The sequence below is a fragment of the Pezoporus wallicus genome, unplaced genomic scaffold (assembly GCF_028554395.1).
Source record: "Pezoporus wallicus isolate ANWC-B61680 ecotype Strahan unplaced genomic scaffold, APGP_CSIRO_Pwel_v1 contig_8746, whole genome shotgun sequence".
Lineage (NCBI taxonomy): Eukaryota > Metazoa > Chordata > Aves > Psittaciformes > Psittacidae > Pezoporus > Pezoporus wallicus.
The window spans coordinates 897,844-916,532 of record NW_026642307.1 but is presented as its reverse complement, the minus strand read 5'-3'; the positions used below and the strand labels follow the sequence as shown (position 1 = coordinate 916,532).

The 18,689-nt window shown below is 36.5% G+C and overlaps 1 protein-coding gene across 2 annotated transcripts in view; it reads left to right on the top strand.

Annotated features, from left to right (window-relative positions):
• DYRK1A (dual specificity tyrosine phosphorylation regulated kinase 1A) overlaps positions 1–18,689 on the top strand; it is an 84,581-nt gene that overhangs the window by 19,627 nt on the left and 46,265 nt on the right. For both annotated transcript variants that reach the window (XM_057428724.1, XM_057428723.1), the window contains exon 2: positions 10,911–10,990. In XM_057428724.1, coding sequence (XP_057284707.1) covers positions 10,981–10,990 — 10 coding nt within the window. In that variant the 5' untranslated portion in view covers positions 10,911–10,980. The remainder of the gene's footprint in view (positions 1–10,910; positions 10,991–18,689) is intronic.

The window sequence follows — 18,689 nt, the reverse complement described above, 5'->3', positions numbered from 1 at the left end:
AGGTTTTGAAGCTGAAAGTTGGACTTGGGCTCTGGAGGTGTGCAGAGTCAGCAGAAAACTGATCAAAAAAGGTGAATATTTTACATTATGCTAAATTGCAGAACTGACTCAGCAGGACTGAGCAGATGCCAGATGTGGTGCAAGAGATTGGTCTGCATTCAGTGGTTGAAGGTAAAGAGGGCTGTAGGTGAGAAAAGAGCAGCCAAATCTAAGTCAGCTATGGCTTTTGGGGAGTTGCAGCCTGAGTATTCTTATTTTAATGAAATAACTCAGTTTAATGAAATAAATCAGTTCACGGTCTATTTTGAATGCATCTGGTTGTCATGGAGCCTGAACTTGACCACTGTCAATTTTCAGAGCTGTTGAACTTCATATGAACTGCTGTTTGAAAGCATGTTGAACAAGATTTTTAAACAGTGTTTCTGTACTGACATGTCTGACAAAAGCTGGACCTTCGTTTTTGGTTTCCAAGTTAAAAAGAGCTGGAAGAGCAGCTGTGGTATGTGTAGTTTTGGAAATAAGGGACTCCTCCTCTTTAAACAACTTCTAACTCCTCTTGCCCAGCTTAGGGTCCCAGTTATTTTGTCAATATCCTGAAATCCTAGCCGTAATTCTTAAATTCCCTTTTAGTGTGTTTTAACATTGATAGATAAAAGACAAATCTGAGTTCTGGAAACAAGCTTAAATTGTGGGTTTTGTCCCCATTTACTACACTTGTGTGGCTATTCCATGTATATTTCATTTTAGTACTATGCTTGGGATATGCAGAAAAAGAAATAGCACACTGGGACTTTTGAGTTGTGCAAATAGAGAAAGAGCATCTCTTTCCACTTCGAAGAGTGTGTTTAGAGTTACTTTTAGGAATAGTTGTTTGAGCCAAAACTGTCTTAGGTGCTGCTGTCAGCATGCTAAATTAGTCCCTTCCCCTTGCCTTTCTTGAGAGGCAATGTGTACCCTGTTTCTGAAGTACTGAGTTTGACTATTTTAGTATGAATGTGAAGCCTGTGAACTTGTCCTGCATAAAAAAAATCAGCACTTGATGATAAGAAAACAGTGTTTTGCCTATTTCCCTGACAGAATAAAAAAAAAGGAGAAAGCTTTGAGCTGAGGCTGTCCTTCATGGCATGTTTCTTAAATGATTGCACTCAAGGTATAATAATTTTAGTACTTTTTCCTGGTGGCTGGTGAGTTTAACATCAGAATGATGTTGTGGCTGACTTACGATTCAGCCAGCTAAGGGCTAGAGATTGTTATTATTTTTTTAGAGAAGGTTTACGTTGAGTTCTGCAGGATTTCTAGGATGATGAAGGTACGTATTTTCAACTGAAGAAATTTATTTCTTTTATGTTACCTTTTAAGTGCAGTTGCTCAAAATCATCTCTGAACAAGTGTCCTCAGAAAACCCTATCTAAGTGGGTGAAGTCTGACAGATGCATTAAGGAGAATTCTGATGTTTGAGAGCTAAACACGTTCATTTAGTTTCTTTGGACACAAGGTGAAGTAGACAAGTTCCAGTTTTTCAGCCTAAGCTGAAGCTTGGGCAGTTAAATCTGATTTATTGCGTTAAAGTGGAAAGGATATCAGCAGTGCTTCTGCAGTATCACTTTTTGTATCAGAGTTATACCTGCTTTAGCAGAAGGTATGGAGATTTATGGGGTGAAGGCTGGTTTAAGACCTAGGCATATGGTTAACATATGACTGGAGAGTACCTGGCTGTGTGTATGCCTATCCAGACTAAATATCCTGAATAATGAAAGACAAAGGTTTAGATCAGATATAAGGAAGATATTCTTTACTGTGAGGGCGGTGAGACACTGGCACAGGTTGCTTCAGGAACTTGTGAATGCTCTGTCCCTAGCAATGTTCAAGGCCAGGCTGGACGGGGCATTGAGCAAACTGGTATAGTGGAAGGTGTCCCTGCCCATGGTAGGGGGATTGGAACTATGTGAGCTTTAAGGTTCCTTCCAGCTCAAACCATTCTGTGATTGCATTTGTGAATGGGAGCTGTCATATGGGAATCAGCTGAACAGTTAGTCCATGTTGTGCTTGAAAATATTAAAAAGTATTTAAAAAGGTATGCAAAGCAGTGTATAGCTGAAAGAAGCCACTTAGGTGGAGTCTTATAAGTAAGCATCATCTATTTACAGAGCTATCCAGCAGTTTACAGTTGTGTATGGTTGGTTGTTTTGTTTTTTTTTTTTGAAAGGCTATAGATGTGCATATCTCCATGTATTAAAATATTTTGGAAGCCTTCAAGATTAAAGATACTACTGTGCCAGGGCAGTTGAAAGGGAAACGTAGTCTTATTTCATGTAGACATCTGATAGCAGCTCTACAGATTATTTCCGAGGGATCTATATAAGTATATAAAGTATTTTTGTCATGGAGTTTGTTGTGTTCTGAGTAAGATTTTACATTCTCTCTGGTTTTGGTCAGTTCTGTTACAGTAGTATTTACTGAAACATGATGATAGCCTGTTAATTTATTAATTCCTGGTTACTGTTACCTGTACATTGCAGCATGATATGGAATTTTGTGTGCATCAGGGCAGAATTAAAAGGGGAAAAGAAAAAGCAAGCACTTAAGGAAACAGTCATGATGTCAAAATGCAGTAACATCTGGATTTCTTAAGGATGGGTCACTTAGAAAGCTGAAGTCTCTTGAATGTTATAATATTTTGTTTGAAACCGTGGTAGCTGTGAAAATACCACTTTTTTTTTTTTTCAATATATGTATATACCTTTTAGCAAGCTTTTGGACAGAAACTGTTGCCTTCATCAGTGTAAAGTCATTGCAGTTAAAATAGTCTGCATTTGCAAAGAACTGCCTTTACCTCCCATACGTATGTAGTGTGCATGTGTGTGTGTATCTATCTATATGTATCTATATGTTTGAGCTCTTGCAGTTTTTGAGAGGTAAAAGCATTTCAGTAGGCATTGCATGTTCACAGAGCACTACAAGTGCTGTCTGAACTCTAGGATTAGAAAGTGGAAGTAGTAGTGAGTACCTTCTCTTGCCAGGTCTCTGACAAGTAGTCTGTTCTGTAAATAAAGGGTACAGCAAATACTGGAAGTAGTAGTTAATGACCACTAAATTGGAAGGAATAGTAAGCTGTAGTAGTATCAAGATTGTAGTAAATATCTTTAAATTGAGTGATGTTCGTGCAGGTTTTGTGGAAATTCTAGGCTTTCCTTTAATTCTGTGTTTGGTTGCTTGCTTCATGTCTGAAAAATAGGGAGAAGTAGGAAAGTTATATGGTCTTGAGACTTTTTTAGGTCTAAAGTTGTAAACAGATGAATGCAAACATATAGTGGCATATGTTTTGCTTTGCATATCTGAAGTCTTTTCCCAACCACAACTAACAGAAACAGTTTTTGTAAATGAAATGATCGATCTTTTTGAGGACCTCTATAGAAAAATCTCAGCTCTGAAAAGCATTTCACAACTGTGAGAGCAGATTGCCCTGGATAAACTAGTTTACAGCCCTTATGGATATTCTGCTTTGAAATATGACTTTACTCATATGCTACTGTTTTGTTCATGTTTAATATATCAAGTAAAATGGCTGTGTCAAATAAAAACCAAAAAAAAAATGAAACCCAAACCACCAAAACTAATCCCCCTGAATATCAGATGCCACCTTTGTAAGAAATTGTAGGTAGGATATGTGTTAACTTGAAAAAGAATTAGTTTGTTACACACATCTGTTTTTGTAAGCTGACGTAGAAAGAATGAAAAAAAAAAAGTGTCTGCGTTTCATAAATACCCTTCCTTTTCCTGGAATTCTGTTGTCTTCATGCTTATGGGAATTTGGGATAAAATTATTTTCTAGAATATGTAAATGGGACCCTCCGGTAATTGCATTTTTACTCAGTGAAGCCACTAAACAGTACAGAAGCAAGTACTTGGTTCTAAGAGTTCAGTGCCATCCAACAGGTACGAGTATTTTAGCTGATATTGCAGGGGATGGGCAACTCCTGCTTATAGCATCTCACTGCATCTTTTGGTTGAGGGAGGGGAATATAAACACAGTGGCATGAGTTTGCTTTTCCAAACTGGTTAAAACGTAACTGTGTCTGGTTTGCTTGACACTATTAAGTGAGTGATAAAAATAACCACTCCCCCCTTTAATTTGTGATTCCTTATATGGTTGGTATACTAAAACATATTTTAAGTTTGTGCTTCTAAAATTAATATTTTTAGTCAATGAGTAAGAAAAGAAGCATATGCAAATTATCTAAAATATCTCAAGTATTTGAACTTTTATATTATTTCTTCTCTCTACCTCTCTTCCCCTAGTTGTGTCGGTTTGATTCTTCCTAAAATCCAGAGCCTTTATTCTGGAGTTTACTTGAACAAATAAATATTTAAAAAACAAATCCCAAGTTGTCTAGTTGTATGGGTCAGGTGTGAGTTTTACACTGTTTGGTTCCTTTATATACAAGGAAAGTAGTACATTTTTTAGAGGTTACACGTTGCTTTTCATAAAAAGGTTAGGTTTAATAAAAATGGTATGTTATAAATCACAAATTTCAGAGGTTCAGATTGCCCTCTGAAGTCTTATTGAATTAATATTGGTATGACACTATTGTTAGGTCCTTCTGTGACAGAATTAAGTGCACTTCAGTGTTCAGCATTTTTACACCAATACTGGCCTAAGAAGCCCCTATTTGTCCCAGCTGTTTGTTCCTTCTGCCTGGCTACTGTGCATTTACAGTGAACCGGATTGGATGAGTGATACAGAATGAAAAATAGTGGTGTCTCCTCCATTTTTTCCACCAGGTCATTTCCCCAGTGCTGTTTGCTGAGTGACCCTGTAATAGTAGCACTGTCTCAGCCAAGCAGGTAGTGATGGAAAGGATACAGGCTGCTTAAGCAGTACTGCTGTTGAAAAGAAATTCTTGCTCTACTGCACCTGTAGTTCTGCCTTTGTCAGGTTTGAATTGGGTGAGAAACTTTGTGATTTTGGTAAAGCTGCTCGTACATGCTTTCACACTTAAAAAGATGGGTTCTTTCATCATGTGTTGTAAATAAGAGTGAAACTAGTAATTTGCAGTATATTTTTAGAGGAACTAGTGTTTTTTGGGACACCAAAAATAATTTTACGGTACACAAGAAAAATTACGGTAGTGTGTTTTGTTTTAGATGCAGTTTTTTCATAAGTATCTCACAAATTTTGATCTAGTAAGTAGCATAATCTTCTAGTTTAGCAGCATACATTTGAAACTGGGATTAAAAAGTACAATACAAACTCTTAGAATGAGTGCTGTATTGGTGAAGTCTAGTATAAACTCAGTTTTGATCGTTGCTGTCTTTTCACCTAAAGTAGGAAACCAGTTAGGTAGAAAAATGCCCTTCATTAACATTCACTTTCTTACGCATAGGGTAAACTGACATATGAAGGTGACTGTGCTTGTAGTTCTGTTGAATGCACAAACTAAACTGAAGAGGGGTGTCATTATTTTTTCTTCTGAATTATGAATTTTAAAACCTAAAGATGGGGATCTGTGACTACTTTGGGAGCATGCTAAATGTGATGCTGATCATGAACGACTTGAATGTTGCTTTAGTTATCAGTATGGTGGCTGTCAGGTGGAGTAACATGCAGATGACTATGAAAGGGGAGGGATGTTTTGGGTGTCCATGGTGAAACCATGACTGCTTTTGATTTTATGTATGTATGTGATTTTGTGTGTGAACCAGACAGTGTGTACAGAGTTATGCTTTGTATGTTGGATTTGTGAAGTAGTTGTGATGTCATATATAAGAAATAATTCAAGAGAATGAGGGGGGGGGAGGGGGGAATAATCAGACTACTTTGGATAGCCAATGTCTTGGTCCATAATAGAACAGAAGCAGTAAATATGCGCATGTGTGTTTGGTTTTCAGATGTATGTTAATTTGTCCATCTGAACACAACCTAGCAACAAAAGATGTTGTATGTTTTAGGTGCAGCGAAACCAGTGATTTTGAAATTTCCTCAGTTGGGTCTCTCTGGGAAGTAGTCTTGGAAGTTGACAGTCGCTAGAACCCTGGGAGATTTATGTGTTTATTTTAAATTCCAGTAACACTAGTTATGCTTCACAGTTTATTACGCAGTATTTTAAATAACACACCAAATCTGGTGTATTTGGTGAATCTTTTACCATGTATGTCTTATGTCAAACAACATAACTGATTGTGCTTAGTTTCAAGAGTAGGCTGTTGAAATGCAGAATGACAAGAGCTTTGAAATTGATATTGTATAGATGCATATACATCTAGATCCATTATATTCCAGTATGTATGTTAATAATCTCAATTTGATTTTGTATGCTATAGAATCATTTTTGTAGTAAATAAAAAAATATTTTTGCTTCTAAGTAAGTATTTATATTTCATGTTGCTAGCAACAGGCCTGCCTGCATTTACCCAAGGTCAGTGACCTGAATTGTGTTCATCTCTGAGAACAGTGTGTGTAATCATGAGATATGAAGAGATTTCTGTGGTACTTACTGAGTGTGACTTCAGAAATTACAAAATAACCTTTTCACAGAGGAAAAACTTCAAGAACTTTGTTGTGGTTTGTTTGCAAAAGGTTCCATATTGAATCTTGCAATACAAAGATACTGAATAAGGGAAATAAACGTGTATACAAAGCATTTTAATTAGAAAAATGTAGAAAGCAAAACCCTCCCCAGCAGACTTTTCTTTTAATTCAAGTTCTGGGGTGTGCTATTACTGATATTCTGAGACTTCTTACTTAAATTTGTCATGGAAAGAATTCTTCATGTATTCTTAAAATGAACAGAAAATTGTAGTGAAAATGTGGCCTTTCTATAAAGGTGTTCATGCTGGTTACCTTTAACACTTTGCAAACCTGGATTGGATAGAATTGGATTGAATCTTTTAACTCTAGGTGCTTTAAATTATCATCTGTTATACAAACAAAATACGCAGCATACTATACGACTTGGGTACATTCTTAAGTTTATGAACTAATACAGTTTTTTTAAAAACTTCTACTATTTTGCTGCGTTTGGAACTGGCTTTGTACTATGCTCATAATGTAATAAAATCATCTGCATTTGCAAAAACTCATTATCTGATTGATATCCAAGCAAACCCCCCGAAAAAGAGAAACGATAGAGGGAAGTGAAACTTCTTCAGAGAGATGTTAGTAATGGTTTTTACACTTTAAGGTTTTTGCACTTTTAGGTTTTTACAAGTATGATTGCTCTGAAACCAGCTTTGATTTATAGTGAACCTGTTGACATAAATTGTGTATTGAGTGTTCTGAAGGAAGGAGTGGATGCTCTAAAGAAATACAATGGAATAAAATTTAGTCCTCAGAGGCTAACATGCAATCTAAGCTTATGGTGTAAGGAAGAGTCAGGCATACATAAAAGCTTTGTTTTTCACCATGTTTATAATATGGTGGAGTATAACCTGGAATAAAATATGCTCAGCATCTTTGGCTTAGCTAACTAAACATTTTATCGTAAAGCTGAACTCTACACTTGAAATTATTCATGAATATGGAGTTGCTTTGGATAGGTAATCCCATTATCTGTGTTTTGAGGAGATCAGGGGAGCATTGTGTGAGTAGTAAAGATGAAGAGTAGAAAGCAGCAGTAATTAAAATGGGAAATAAAAGTATGAAGTAAAGTTTTAGCACAGCTTCTTACACAGGTGATTTCTAAGAACTGCTCTCTTTGTTTAAATGAAAGACTTCAGCTTTTATTCTTTCGTTTGCTGTACCACTTTCAATAGTTTGTTTTTCAATGCCTTCTCCTCCAATCTTCCCTCTGCTCTTTTGTTCCCAATTCTCTTCTGTTTTATACCAGTAAGTAGATCAAACTGGTTTCTTGAAGCCCACTGAATGTTGTTAGTAAGGGATTCTTGTAGTAATGCTCTTACAGACTGTGTGATGAGTGGGATTTGTTCTTGCCTCTTCTTATCACCAATTTAGTATCTAAACCAGGAAGCCCTTGTACAGGTTATGTAAAAGGCCTTTTGGTTTTAAGAACTTGGCAGTGCAGAGGCACAACAGAAGATGCTCAATTACTGAGTTTAATGTGTTGCCTTTGCAGCTATTACATGTGATTTGGTTGCACCTATTCAAAAAAAAAGACCCAAAACCAACAAAACCCCAGAGTTTAAAATGTTACTCTTTTATATTGTGTCTGTGATACTGTTACCATCACAGTAACTCATTGTGTTTGTTCTCTGATGATGTTTTAAAGTTATGTTTTAAGTTGTGGATATTTTCTTGGAATACAGTGGACGCCTGCATTTCCACATCAGTCTTAATACCACACTAGTTGTCCAGTTCTTCAAAGTGTGATGATAGAGAGTCGTAAGGAGACTGAAGAAACGCACTGGTTTGTGATGGATATGTTTTGCTGGTTAGCTCTGAAGTGGGCAGATGTATTGATTCCCCATGTCTTTACAGTTACATCAGCAGCTCTTCCTTATTGTCAGTAGCTCTAATGTCATCTTCTGATTCTAAAATAGTTCAAGTCTTTGTGTGTTACCTTTCCAGTTTGGTTTCTCTGTTCTTACAACTTTGTGAATTTTCTGAAAGAGACTTACTTGTTCAGAGCTAGTCTTCTAAGTGGTCTTAAAATATTTTAGATTAATTTCCAATCAGCAAAAAGCCTAACTTCCCCATGTATGAAGTTGCTTTCCTGCTTTGACAAAATCATCTGTATGATTTCAGGTTCTGTAGCTATAGCTTGGTAGTGTCTGTGTTTATTGGATATCATGTTCTTACCAACTGATTTCCTCTTCTTATGGAAAGAGGAATAGAGTTGGCAGTCTGTTGCCCGCAACAGAGCTGTATGTTGCTAGCATTGCAGTCAGTTTCATACAACATTCTGTTGTAAAGCGCTGGAGATGTGCTAATGTGCTGCTTTTTGGAGCTTACCATTCCCATTGTAGAACTGGCAGAAGATGATGTATGAATGCTCTACAATCTATTTTGGCTGAAAGTCAGATTGCTTTGCTCAAAGCACGTTTTTTGATAGTTCTAACTAAGCTGGTTTAGGATTGAAGCTGGCTTTGTACTGATGCAGGTGAGAGAGGTGATCCTTACTGTGTTTGAGCTACAGGGTGGTAAAGACAAAAGAGCAATGCCTTCAGTCATTGCACGTACTACTGGAAAAAGCTTTCTATAGATAGTCCATAGTCCATAGATAATGTAATAGGTAATGCCATAAATATCTTGGCCATAGAGAGCTTTCAGTAGCCCTAAGACACCCATATATGCTGGACATAATCTGGGTTTAAACCCAGGAACTATTTAGTGTAAAGAAGAACAAGAGTTTGCTCTTCCTTTTGTCTTGTTGTTGGACTTAAGTGCCTGCCTCCGCTAGGTTTAGTGGGACTAAGCTCAGTACGAGACACTGTCTTGTGATGTATGTACTTAGCATACATACCAGAATGAATGTTTTATCCGAATTGAAGCGATTTAGGCATGAGAATGCCTAGTTTGTAGGATCTTATGTAGCCTTAGGCAATGCTCATCAGCCTTGCCAAGTTCATGGCTGCTGTGGATGTGGCAGTGACATTCTATGTCTCTGTGGAACTTCAGCAGTAAAAAAACAAGGCTGTTGATTCATGATGTGTGATGGCCAGTTTTTGTTTGCCCCCTCTGTCTTTTGGAGCCATGACAGCAGTAATTCCCCTGCTCGTAAAAAAAACAATGCAACTGCTACAATGGTGCTGTATGTATAAAAAAAGTAATTCTTCCTTGTGTTCTTGTCACACCTCTGCTGTGTGTGTGTCTCTGTGTGTGCATGTCACACTTCCATGGCACAAGGAAGAAGCCAGTGTGGTGGCAGAAAAGCTGGGTGGGTTTAGAATGTAAGTGCTTGAACGGTCACGATGGAGAAATGAACTGCAATGTTTTCCACTGAAATTGCAGTATCTAAGTGCATTTTAGTCTAGACACAGTTTCTTGGAGTTACATACATCAGGAGGTGTTTAAATAGTAATAATCTAGGTTCTACAATTTGAGCTGTTGGGTAATTTTCAGAAGTTCTCTAAAATTCTCAGTAATTTGTAAGTGCTTTTCGTAGGTTGAAGAGTACCAGTGATAATTTTGTTGGGAGAACAAGTGAAAAGCAAATACTTGAAAAATACTTTGACCAGGGGTTGGTTGATGGGTGTTGTGGAGTTTGGTTTGGTTTTGTTTTTTAATCAGCATAATCCTACTGTTCTCTTTTTAACTCCAGTTGGAGATTTCCTCCTAGAAACTCATGTCTTTAGATATCTTTGTCTTGTAGAAAGTTATAGTTTTTTTTCTGAACATATTTTAATTTGGTTTAAGGTGAACCTAATTCAGTTTCAGGTGAGATATGAGATAAAAATGGACTTGCACATTTATGGATTTATGTGCTCTTACAGTTTTGTAGTTTGTTGATTTGGTAAAATCCCACAGAAGTTCAGTTGTGTTTTATATGTGTTTTATAAATATTGTCCTGAGTTTCTATAAAAATCCCCATATTGAAGGGCTTTGTAAAGATGAGTAACTATCAATAATTTTACTTTGGTAGGTTTGAGAAGAGGTTTTTTTGGATGATCTTAATTTTCAGAAGAGCTCAGTAAGCAGCTGAAATTTAAATTAATCCCTGAAATTTGAACATTTACATAGGTGTTTTGTTAGGGTTTTTTTCCCCCCCCCTAACATTAGATGTTAGGGGAAGGTAGTCTTTGTAATATTTGTCTCTGTTTCTACTGTTGGAAAACTTAATTTTTCTTCTTTTTTTTTTGTAACTACCTTGGTTTAGCTCTGTGGTTATATCTGAGAGCTAGGGTTGAATTAAGCACTATGTAGATTTAGTAGAATGAAGGTTTACGTGTTTGTTTTTTTTTTTTAGTTATATTAATATTTTGTATTTACATTTACTTTTTTCTTCATTTTGCAGTGTTGTTTGCTGCTGGACTCCCCCTGTCCCCCACACCCCTACAGGATGATATGAGACTTGAAAGAAGACGATGCATACAGGTGATCTTATTTTCAAGGGCTTTTAGAAGGGAAAAATCTTTAATGATCTTAATCTGGTTTTTGTTTCTATTCCATGCTCTGCATCCCCACAATTATGTCGATCCAGCCTAGGTAGAATGTTGAAGAACCTGCAGAGTTTTGAAATCTTTGCCTTTTGAAACTTTTCTGCAACTGTCTATGAGGAAAATGTTTTCCCTGAATGGAAATATTGTTTCCAAAGTTTTATGGAAAAAAAAAGGGGGAAAAAAAAAAAAGGGTTTGTTTCTAGAGAGGCTAACTTACTGCCTTTAGTCTTGTCTTGTTTGTTATTATTCCCTTTTAATGCCCCCACTTGCCAGCAGATAATCATTCATTAATTTTATTTTAAAAGTTATGGATCTGTCTGAAAAAAATATAACAAATTAATATCTACCAGTTCATTATGCCATATTGAAGACTTGTACCTAGTTACTGTAAGGTTTCTCAAGAACTGAGAATAGGAACTTTGAACATCTTTGAGAGTCACTTGTCATTCTTAAAATTGATCTTTTAGGAAGTTCTTACATTTTTCGCCAGTCAGAATACTGAAAGCGCCAAGTGTATTCGCAGATTAAATAGCTTACTTTTACTGATGTTGTTTTGCTGAAAATATAGTTAATATTTTGACAGGAAAAATCAGGCTCAGCAGAAATAGAATAAAATTTAGGTTGTACAGGAAGATTGGTGTAGTTCATTTTGAGTCCTGTAGCAGCAAAGTACACATAAGACAGATCTTTCTGAGTGCTTGTTCAGCTCTAAAACCCATCAATCCTTGGGGCTGGAAAAAAAGCTAGATAGATTTACGTATGCATGCAGATCATCTCCTGATTGACAGTTTTCAGTTGCATCAGCTGTTCATGCATAAACAGCTTTAGACAGTATATTTACATGGAGCATGTTGGATTAAGACCAAGATGCTGTAAGTGGATATTTCATTCTGTGAAAACTAAACATTCCTTCATTTCAGTTGAATGTTTGTAAGTTGTATGTTGATAGTTCAAGTAAAAGAGGGTCTAAAGAATTCTAAAATTAGGTGGGGCAAACAAGAGGAGAAAGAAAAAAATACTCTGATATTTCATTTGCTTTAAATGTCTAAATCTAGAGGAATAGCATTTAAAGTCTCAAATTCAAATCATTTGATATCCCATCAAACTTGTGGAACTCTTGTCTGGTAGGCAGTCATTGATAACACTGTCGGTCATGTGCTTCTTGGGGTGTAGATTTAAATACAGCCCCACTTAAATATTCAGAAAATGGGTTGAAAGCTTTAAAAGTACCCATCCCACAACTGAAAGGAGAGATAATAATATTAAATAGTACCTTATGTATCTTATACTGTTTGAGAGAAGTAAGTTTCATATAGTAATACATTAATCTGATTTAAAACTTGAGCACTTTCAGTTTTTGTCAGGATTGTTGATGATGGTGAGCTTGTAAAATTACAAGCTTAAAGAGTAGAAATGCCTAAAAGATTCTGAATTGCAAGTAGTAATTCTGTCTTCTAAGGCCATAATTCTGTACTTGGAAGTTCCATGATAAATACAGAGTGAAAAACAGTCATACCTTGGCAAAGACTTTGAGGCTTCTGATGTGTCATACAAGTTGGAAGTTAGACAAATAAGATTTATTTTCAGCTTTCTGTTTATTAGGAGAGCCAATATTAGTATGCTGAGGTTCTGAGAATAAACATGATTTGCATGCCTTAAAATGAAGAAATGTACTGTAATTATTGTGTAATGCAGAAACAAGAAGAGTCATATGGTGACTCTGCTGATACCTTTCTCAAGTTCAAAGTAGCTCGTGAGAGCTCAGGCCAGGAATTGAAAGGTTCTGTGGTTACTGAGGATGATTCTTTTGCGTTTTCAACAAGGTTACTGATCTGAGTGAGTGATGAGAGATTCCTGGTAGTGTCAAAGCTACCTTTGGCTAAAGGATGAAGGTTTCCATAGGGTAAATAAATTACTTCTTATAATGGGCATCACTTCATTTTGCTGGAAACTGACCTACTGTAAAACTCTAAAATTAACCACAGTATAACTAAGGGAAATAATCCTCTGGAGGAAGAGATTTTTTTCACTTTTTCTGTCTTGGAATACTTGAATTTTAGATCACCATTTAAGCTGAAAACACAGAAATGTCTTAAAGTCCATTGTTCTTAAAAAAAAAAATAAAATTGAAAAAATGAGTAAATAGTGATATTGAATCATGTTTCCCAAGTTGACTTACCAGGAAATTTACAGCTTGTCTGATTTCTTTTTTTGCTGTGTTCTTAGCACCTGTAATATGTAGAACACATACAGAGAAGGACACTTTAAGGTAGTGTTTGGAGAACTGAAGGGTTTTCAATAATTGCTTTTTGTCAATCTTGATAACTTCTATTGTAGGATTTTATAGGGTCTATACAGCTTTTCTGTGAAAAAAATGCAAAAAGCAAACTGGGGGTTCAGCTCATTGGAAGAAAAGCTAAATTTATATTTCAGTCATGCTTGTGCACTACAAATGCATGTCGTGATAATGAACTTAGTACCTTAGAATGTGGTTTGTAATTAAAAAATATTTTCAGAATGTGAATTTTTCTCTTTGTACTTTAAAGTCAATCTCCCCAGGACATTTTGTGAAAGGAAGGGACCCTAAGTGTCAATGCTATTACTACCATTATGGTTGTAGTTACTGTGCTGAAAAATCATACTAACAAGTGTTTACTTTTTATGGCGTAGTATCAAATTTGGGATTGTGCTGTTCACTTATGAGCAGGAATTCATCTTATGCTTAAAAGTTTGTTTTCAAAGTGATTGCTGCATCTGTCCTGCGCCTGTTAAGCAGAATATGACTGTGGTTGGTTATTACATTTTTCCCTCCTCTTTGAGGAGGCTACCTTATAAAAATGGATTTGCTTTATAGCAAATAACTTTATGGTTTTGGCTTTGGTTTTTCTAGTTAGCTGCAGCCTCGGTATAAGTAACTAAAAATAATTGGTTGTCTGATCTTTAAGCTTTCAAAGAGCTTACAGCTTCTTGTCTTCCTTAACCTTTGTAAGAAAAGGACTCGTATTTGAGTTCAGAGTATAAGGGGCTGGTATAGATCTACTAAACCAAAAGTACAAGTTCCGGAGGGATCCATTCCTTAACACCACGTATCCTCTCAGAGGAGATAAACTGGTAACAGTTATTGTTGGAGTATTGTTCTTGAAAGCAGAAGGGAAGGAAAAAGAGTCTGCATGTTCTGAACTGGTTTTTGATGATGATGCACTTTATATGAAATACAGCAGATACCTATTCTGGGTTTAGATCTTTAGATCTCCCACAAGAACATTGACCAGCATAGTGTGGGACATTTCTCTGCATAGTAAGTACAGCATGGAAACAGGGTGTCTGTTAAAAGTTGTGTCTTAAATAGACATAGTTTATAAATAATTACAGTATTTTTGTCCAATTCTTATGCCTGCATAAACTAATTCAGGAGTTTGAGCATGTAAACTCATTAACAAGAAGAGTAGCTGGTTCTACATTTAATTGGGCAGTAGGATTTATCATGTACTAACCTTTTAACACATTTGCATTTTCATAGGTAGATTTGAATGTAGAGAATAGATAAAAAATGCTAGTTGTATCAAATTCTTCTCTTTGTCATGAAAATACATTGAATGCGCCAGAGATGTTGGGAACCAAGCAAATGATATAAAATGTGAAAATTCATGTGAAATTACGCTCAATGTTGGTAAAACATTGGAAGTGATCATATTGCTCTTTGAAAAAAAAACCAACATTGTTCATGTTTTCAAAAGGAAAAAAAAAAGGCAAAAAAAGTGCCATTCCAGTACTACTCAGCAAAAATAGTACAAGAACAATGAAATTGTACATACTTGTATAGATATTTGCCTGTCCACACATGCACACACACCCCCACATACGCCCCCAGTTGCACTGCTTATTAAAATGTAACAAGTGTAAAGACTTCTGTGAAGTTCTTGGATTGGGTTGAGTTTATAGTCTTGCAAGTGTTCAGGTGTTAGTTTTATGTAAGAGGAGAAGAAAAATTTAGAATTGGGCCACGTCTCTCATGTCTCATACTCCTAATAGTTTAGCTACTGATTTCATTGAGCCTGTAGCTCTTTTGAAGAATGTTTTTGTATGTCAGTAGTAGAAAAACCAAACCAAAGCAAAAAATCCCCACTGTTACTCTACAGTCAGAAAAAACCTGTGTCCAATATTGCTGCTATTTTGAAGTTCATCTGTATTACCTTATACCAGTACTTCTGATAATGCCTTTGAACTAGTCTGTTGAGAGCCACTTTAATTACCAGGGAACTTCAGAAACTTACTGGGGCATCACCTTTTTATCACTTACCTGCATCTTCTTGTGGAAACGGTGACTGTACTATTTATGATTCCACTTAAGTAACTGCATACCTGGAGTGTCTTTTCTGAGATGGATGTTGTTGGCATAAAACCAGAACTGGGTTATAATGGAACGGACATTTTGCCCATGTGCTTTTTCCAGATAGAAGCACAGTACAGGCTGATTGCAGTTCTGTTTCTGATTGGTGACTGTCATTCCAATTGGACGGATTCTGTCCATCAGTAACTTGTTCACATATTTGGCTGTATCATTATGGGCAGTTTTTGTTAGTTATTCAGGTCTTTGCTGGGCAGATAAACAGAAGTTTAACATAAACAGAAGATACCAAGAAAATAACATAAGAGATGGGGTTGCTCATTACTCATGGAAGTTTCAAATATAGATAGTTAATGAGCACTTTGTATGGAGAAGAATGCTTTTACGGTTAACCACTATTTTTACATAGATAACTCCCTTTGCAGGAGTTGTTTGTGCTGTCTTTCTGCCTGTTTTTTGTCAGCAGTTGTGAGAAAGCAGTTGGGGAGGAGCTGAACACAGTTGCGTCCTGAAGGGCAACAGTTACCATGTTGAAATTGGAAGTTCTGCTTTTCAGAGATGGAGTCATTGACCTCAATGAATGATAACCTTGAAGTCAAGAGACTAGATTAATGCTCTACTTTCTGTATCTGAGATCAGAAATGTGGAAACCTGGACAGCTAAAGTTAGATTCATGCATCCATATTTAAAAAGAAGTTGCCTATTTAACAGAAAAGGATTTTTTTTCCCCTCCTCCAAAATTGCTTAATACCTGTGATACTGAAGATTTTAGGTTTTCAGCCTCAGTCCTCATCGAAGAGGAAACAAATGACAAAAATCCTGTTTCAAGGATTTGGCATGGAATTATAGCCTGGTGAAGAATGCTGCTTTTCTTATTCCAAACGGACTGAAGCATCTAAACCAGAAAACCTTTAGAGGCCTCTGTATTTATTTAATTTGCTTCCGCTTAAGAGAGCACAACTCTCTTCCTCTTAAAAGGGATAGGTGTGAATTGCTGTAGAAAGCCCTGTTAACAGTTGTCTCGGTTTTTTTTTTCTTTTCACATCTGGAAGTTTTTTTATGTTTTGCAGCTAAAGTAATTGAAATATTCTTTCTTCCGCTGTTCATAAGAATGCTCGGCGGGGGTCACAGGGGTGTGTTGGGTAGCAGTAGTCAACAGCAGCTTGTTTCTTCAGGAGGGCAGGGAGAAGTGGGGGACACAGAGCTCCAACTACCACTGCAGCAAGTCTCCCTCTCTTGTGTTGGTGTAATTGAGATGTCAGCACAGATGTTGTCAGTTGAGATGTTGAGATGTCAGCACAGGGGACCATTGAGATAGGAGATTGAAAGGAGTGTTGCACTTTCAAAAACATTGTATTGCTGCCTAATGCTTGAAATAAAAGTATCTTAAAGATACACATCTGTAGTTTTAGTATTTCAAAAAAGTAATTTTTATTAATTTTGTATCATCATTTATGTGGTCCTCTTTTAAAAACTTTTTTTTCCTTGAGGTAACTTTCAACCAAGTTTTGGGTGATGAGGACATTTCTCTTTAATAAACAGTAGTGCTGCAGCAGATACATTGTGAGGCTGAGATTTATTTCTAGTACTTATTTCTAAGAGCAAAGACTCACTTAGACCTGACAAAATTTTGCTTTAGAACAAAAAAATCAAGTTCAGATTAAAAATTGCCATCTTAACTATTACAAAAAATATGAGACATTTTCAGAATTACTGGTCAGTCTACTGAGAATGCCTGAGGTCTACAGTGAACATAACAAGTATAGTCTTTCTTATAGCCCTTAAAGTCATCACATGAGCAGCTGTAATGGAAAAGCCCCTGTGGTGTCAGAGTATTCAGTCTGTGAATGAAAGTAAAGGTTCTCTTGGGTAACACAGTAATAGGATGGCTAGACTGCATTTAGAGCTGCTAATACAGTCCTGCTATTACGCTGTATCATGTTGACTTACTGGCTAAGGTGTTTGCTAGTGTGAGTGTTCCTGTTTCATGCATTATGTTGTATAGCAGACAGCCTTTTTTGGCCTGCTTTGTGTGTGTTTGGTAGTAAACTGAGTTCATGGAGTGATACTGTTTGCTGGGGTAGGGAATTTGTCAAGTGAAGTTAGGAGGGGGGATGGGCTTTGAAGCGAAACTTAGCCCAGTGCTTCTTGGGGTAAGGCTATTGGTTTATATCTAGAGGAAGCTCTTCCCTTGAACTCTGCAATGGGCAACACTAGTTCAGGAACTTGCCCTTTACTGCTTTTAAAAATCACGTCTGAAGTCTTGCATTCCTAAAATACATCCTACTGTGCAAATCTTCGATTGAACACAGCAATAACTTTATTTGAATTTGCTGTATGTGGAGACAGAATAGCCTAAATTTGCCAGTTTTGACCAGTCCTGGCTCTATACAAGTGTAACAGTGGCTTAAACATGCACCACTTTAGTTCCTTAGCATATGCTATCTAGAGTCCATGCAGGGGAATAAGTATTTTTAGGAGGTATCCTATTTTATAAATCATGCAGTCAGATATAAATGACCTCTCCTTCCATCCCTGAACAGTTATATTCTTTGGGCGTTAGGTTTTAAGATACAATGAGAGAGGGTGTAACAGTCAGTTCTGACTACTTGATAGTTCTTGGTAGGTATTCTGTTGATAATAGTTTACCAGGTAGGTGGGTACAAGAACTATTCAAATACTGTTCATAAATCTTGCTGAAAATTGACACTATGACTTCTTAAAACCTGTTATTTCTCTGTTAAACCTGTTAAGTTAAATTCATCCCTTACTACATGTTTTTTGTTATGTTTATATGAAATGCTATTCTGGACAGTAGTGACCACGTGTTTCTTTAGCTTGATGCCTAGCTGGTATACCAAGCTGGGATAGTACCAGCTTGTCAGAGCAACTTATGTTAAGACTTGATGAAGGAGCTTTTTGCCTAGTTATACAAAGGGAAGTAAGTATTCTTCTCACCAGCTTTTATGATAGTTTCCATGTCTTAATATGCAGTCAACTATCCATGCTTACTAGCTCGGATATTTCCATAAAACAACTTAAGCACATGCTTGTCAGCTGTTTTATGTCAGTAGATGCTGTTCAGACATAATCTAAGTGGGTCTAGTTAAAACCGTCTGTACTGAGGAACATGATTAATATTGAAAGATGTCGTAAAACTGAGAATGTTTCACTTTTCAGGTTTTCATCTTGACACCCTATTCCCACAAATACATATTTGTTGATAAGCTGTTATGGACAATGATTAGATTAGAGGGTAAGAAACAATCATCTGTTTTTATGAGTG